The 5466-nt window shown below is 30.4% G+C and overlaps 1 protein-coding gene across 2 annotated transcripts in view; it reads left to right on the top strand.

Annotated features, from left to right (window-relative positions):
- The window catches only part of LOC106463406 (protein bicaudal D-like), a 38313-nt gene that overhangs the window by 6882 nt on the left and 25965 nt on the right, over window positions 1–5466 (top strand). For both annotated transcript variants that reach the window (XM_013923428.2, XM_022390888.1), the window contains exons 2-4: window positions 1505–1758; window positions 2130–2270; window positions 4686–4910. In XM_013923428.2, coding sequence (XP_013778882.1) covers window positions 1531–1758; window positions 2130–2270; window positions 4686–4910 — 594 coding nt within the window. In that variant the 5' untranslated portion in view covers window positions 1505–1530. The remainder of the gene's footprint in view (window positions 1–1504; window positions 1759–2129; window positions 2271–4685; window positions 4911–5466) is intronic.

Raw genomic sequence — 5466 nt, 5'->3', positions numbered from 1 at the left:
GGTAATTTAAACCAATAAGTCTTGTTACATCTGCATTATATTAAACATACTTGGTAATTTAAACCAATAAGTCTTGTTACATCTGCATTATATTAAACATACTTGGTAATTTAAACCAATAAGTCTTGTTACATCTGCATTATATTAAACATACTTGGTAATTTAAACCAATAAGTCTTGTTACATCTGCATTGTATTAAACATACTTGGTAATTTAAACTAATAAGTTTTGTTACATCTGCATTACATAAAACATACTTGGTAATTTAAACCAGTACGTCTTGTTACTTCTACATTACATAAAACATAATTGGTAATTTAAACCAGTAAGTTTTGCTACATCTGCATTACATTAAACATATTAAGCCCATAAGTTTTGTTGCATCTGCATTACTTGAAACATACTTGGTAATTTAAACCAGTATGACTTGTTACTTCTGCATTACATAAAACATACTTGTAATTTAAAGCAGTAAGTCTTGCTACATCTGCATTATATTAAACATACTTGGTAATTTAAACCAATAAGTCTTGTTACATCTGCGTTACATAAAACATACTTGGTAATTTAAACCAGTAAGTCTTGCTACATCTGCATTACATAAAGCACTGTAATTTAAACCAGTATGTCTTCTTATATCTGGCTTACACAAAACATACTTTCAAGTTAAACCGGTAAGTCTTGTTACATCTGTATTTTAAAATCATAGTTCTGTTATGCTTTTGTATTTTATCAAAATATCCTTTGTATATGACATAGAATTCTGGGTAAACAGAACCTTTGATATAGGTATTTGATTGTTAAGCATATAAATGGTCTAATCCATATAGTTAGATACCAGAATAATAGTATTTACTGTATATTGCTTACTGTATCAGTCCCCAAACTTAGTGATCTGCATGAGTAAGTGTTATGTTTGGAATATATTGTTACTACTGACAATGAGCTTCATGGAAGCGTACATGTATTTTCATTTGTTATATATGTATGTTAAATCATGAAAGTACTTTAGGGTTATGTTTGTATTAGATACCTTTGTACTTTCAAAGTATTTAACAACTAGAAAGTTAGGAGGTGATAAATCTTATGGTATGTTGATATAAATATTGTTAATGTGGTTTAAAGTATATTGGATGAAGTCAATAATATTCTATGTAAAATGTATGGTGGACCCTATCAATAATTACTTGCAGTATTTTCTGCTTTTTTAAACAGTTCTTTATCTGGTGTATGTTGTTAGTAGCTCTGTAACTAATAAGGCATGGACCATAAGCAACTTGATGCATAAATAGTTTGGAGAAATTTATTTCAAAAATGGGTGGGGCTCATATAGACTTCATCTGCAATTCTAGGCTTAAGTTCCACTTTAGTGTAAGTACAGATTGGATTTAGAGATTAATAGTTGTTATTATGATAATGATTATTCAGAAAACATAATTGATAAATGAAACACATACGTAAGTATGTTATAATGTAAATGATTACTTTTTTGTGACATTCCAGTTATAATAGAGAACGCTTTCTTTACAATGGGGGATTCAGAGAAACTGATTAGTGAGTTGACTATTGAAAGAGACAGCCTTAAAGATGAGTTGGAGCGACTTCATCGTGAGCTGGCCCAGACAAGCCATGAAAAGATCCAGTCTGCCCAATATGGTTTAGTGTTGCTGGATGAAAAAGAAGCACTCCAGCAAAGGTGTGAAGAGCTTGAGGCACTTTTTGATGGGACCAAACATGAACTAGATTGTTTAAAAGAAGTGAGTGTAACAAAGAAAATATGTAAACTTATGTTAGGTACATGAGAAAAATGATGAGTATATTTTTGTCACATCTCATACATCATATGTGAAAAATTAATGTTTAATTTTATGTAGGTTAAAATCCTAAAATAAACTTTTTAGAGATGTTAGAATATTTAAAAGCCTTATTTGTATTAAATTGTATTGAAATTTCAAATTATTTCCATATATCAGTTACAGTTAATTTATTGGAACAAGTTCGGCTCTTTATAAAAACCAGTGAACCTGATGTAAAGTATAGCTGTGTTTTAAGAGTAATATGTCATCACAGTACATTGCAGTTAGTGACTTGTGGACTGATGAATGTGTCACATAAAATTTATTTACAGGCATTTGCAAAATCCCAGACAAGTCAGAAAGTGTCAGCAACCACAGGGATTGAGCAGGAAGAAAGCTTGCTGAAAGAAACAGCCCATAAAGAAGCTTCTTTCACTTCAACTGTTCAAGAACTAGAGCGAGAAATAAAACAGGTAAACTGTGATTCTTGTTTAAGTTATGCCTGAAATGGATTTAGAAAAGATATGAAGGCATTTATTGGAACTAGAAAGTAATCTGGAGAAAAAAACTGTAATTTTTCAAAAGCTCCCTCCTTTTTTTTGTAATTTTGGTAAATTACCCTTTTCATATACACCTTTTATTGACTATTAAAGTTCTTTATTTCCCTGAAAAGTGGCCAAAGGCTGCCTGGAAGGGTCATCTGTTTTAACCACTTTTACCAGTATACAGTAGTGTGTTGTCTGTCAGTCAGTAGACACTAAAATGACATCACATAAGGGATGCTTAAAGTTTCAATTTGTACTGTCATGATGTCAGTAAAATGTGCACATGCCATGAATCACAGAAGAATTATGCACTCTGTAGGCTACAATACAGCGTGATACATGAACTTAAAAAGCAAGAAATAAAAATATTTGTTACTCTTAATTTTGGTTTTATATAATCTTGAAAGAGAACAGTTTTGGTGACTCTGCAGATGTACATCTAATTTACAGATGATACTTTTCTTTATTACATTGTTTATGTACAGTTTGGTCAGTAAGCTAAATTGTTAGTTACAATTCACTTCGAATACAACTAAATCTAACTATTCAGGAGTAAAAAAATACAAAATTGGTGTTTTTGGCCCAGTGAAAGGTGAAATCTTTATTTTGGTAACACAGTGTCTGTAGATACTAGCTCAAATGATGGTAACAGTGTGTGTGTAGACACTACCCTTGATGATGGTAACAGTGTGTGTAGACACTAGCCTTGGTGATGGCTGTAACCACTAATAAAGATTTTACATTTCTTTATGCCAAACAGTGTCAGATTTTGTGTTTTACTCTTAATATATAAACACAATATGGCTGAAAAGAAATTATAAATCTAACTCTCGTTTATTTTTACTCCTGTAGCATGTTTTGAAACAAGTGCCAAGAGCATGGAACATTCACTGTATAAATAAAAAAGTAGGAAGTAAACTACAATTCATGTGTATATTAACAATGTAGAAAAGTAGGAAGTAAACTACAATTCTTGTGTATATTAACAATGTAGAAAAGTAGGAAGTAAACTACAATTCATGTGTATATTGACAATGTAGAAAGTAGGAAGTAAACTACAATTCTTGTGTATATTAACTATGTAGAAAAGTAGGAAGTAAACTACAATTCATGTGTATATTAACTATGTAGAAAAGTAGGAAGTAAACTACAATTCATGTGTATATTAACTATGTAGAAAAGTAAGAAGTAAACTACAATTCTTGTGTATATTAACAATGTAGAAAAGTAGGAAGTAAACTACAATTCATGTGTATATTAACAATGTAGAAAAGTAGGAAGTAAACTACAATTCATGTGTATATTAACAATGTAGAAAAGTAGGAAGTAAACTACAATTCTTGTATATTTGGTTACAGTCCTTAGTATGGTGAGTGTTTGATTGTCTTTAACACTATGATAAACATTTTAAGATTTACATATATGTGTACATGAAAGTATACCTGTGTTATGAATACAATAATATTCTATATGTTTTTGCATGTGTGAACAAACAATAAGTCAAGGGAATTCTGAAAAATGTTAATTACTACTGACATAGGATGATATTTATTGATGAAGAAATGCTTTTAATATTGTAATGGTTGGATAATTTTTTCAGTGATTTGTACTTGTATCTACAAGTAATCTTTTCATGATATGTTTCAGACTTTTAATATTATAATGGTTGGATAATTTTTTCAGTGATTTGTACTTGTATCTGCAAGTAATCTTTTCATGATATGTTTCAGACTTTTAATATTGTAATGGTTGGATAATTTTTTCAGTGATTTGTACTTGTATCTACAAGTAATCTTTTCATGATATGTTTCAGACTTTTAATATTATAATTGTTGGATAATTTTTTCAGTGATTTGTACTTGTATCTGTAAGTAATCTTTCATGATGTGTTTCAGACTGTAGATATTTTCCATGAAAACATTTTATGTTGTTTCACCTTAAATTTCATTATACAGTTTAATGTTTATTTTCTACTACCTGGAGTACCTATCTGGTTGGATGGGTGAAATAAAAACTTGTGTGTAACAAATGCTAACCTGTATCACTGTGTCAAGTTGTGTGCTGATGAAATTTGGAAATGTATAAGGTACAGATGGCTGAAAGTGTAAACAAACAGACACAAGCTTAGCTTTACATATTACATGAATGTGATGTTGACAGGTTTAACTTGTTTCATGCATTGTGTATATATGTATATTTATCTAATATATATATATATATATATGTGTGTGTGTGTGTGTGTATATATATATATATATATATATATATATATGTATATGCAAATCACATGATCATAGAATGATTAGACCATTTCAACAATTTTTATTTTTTCTAATTTACTAGGTGAAGCAAGAGTTAGCTCGAGTAGAAGCAGAGAGAGATCGTATCCACCAGGATTATCTAGATTTGTCCAAACAAAATGAAGTCAGTGAATGGGAGAAAAAAAATTTAAAATCTGAGCTAAAAGAAATGAAACTGAGAGAAGGAAGACTTTTCAATGATAATAATGAACTGGAAGATGAAAACATTTCCTTACAAAAACAAGTCTCTTCCCTACGTTCTTCTCAGGTGAGAACTGTAGCGAGATCATTTGATATATTCTGTGTTAGAATAGATGGCTGCTCTACATGTGTTCTTCCCGTACTTAATCGTCTTACCTTACTTCTAAACTAACTTGTACCAAAATAAAAATGACTCTTCATCTTCTTCACTAGTTTTGAAATAGTTTGAAACAATTTCTTGTTGACATGTTCTCTAAACCTATCAGTTTCAGACTTACCATGTTGAAGGGTCGGTAATTTGGAGGTGAACTATTTATCTGGACAAGAGTACCTACCAAGTGGTTGTTAAATCTACATTGACTATTTCAGACACAGAAACTCCGCGTTTGAATGTGTCTGCCAAGTATTTTAATGCTAAGCTTACAATATATTTCTCTCATCTACTCTTCTCTCTAAAGACCTGCCCAAGTTTAGTATATTCCAAGTTACTTAAATGTGGTTGCCTCTTCTGCAGTCATTGCTTTTAGCAACACCTTTGACATAGCCTCTGGAGACACCTTGTAGTCTGTGAGTGTGTATATATATATATATATATATATATATTGTCTGTTATGATTGTTTTC

The sequence above is a fragment of the Limulus polyphemus genome, unplaced genomic scaffold (assembly GCF_000517525.1).
Source record: "Limulus polyphemus unplaced genomic scaffold, Limulus_polyphemus-2.1.2 Scaffold1398, whole genome shotgun sequence".
Lineage (NCBI taxonomy): Eukaryota > Metazoa > Arthropoda > Merostomata > Xiphosura > Limulidae > Limulus > Limulus polyphemus.
Note: the sequence above shows the minus strand (reverse complement) of the source record. Positions and strands in the feature narration are given on the sequence as shown.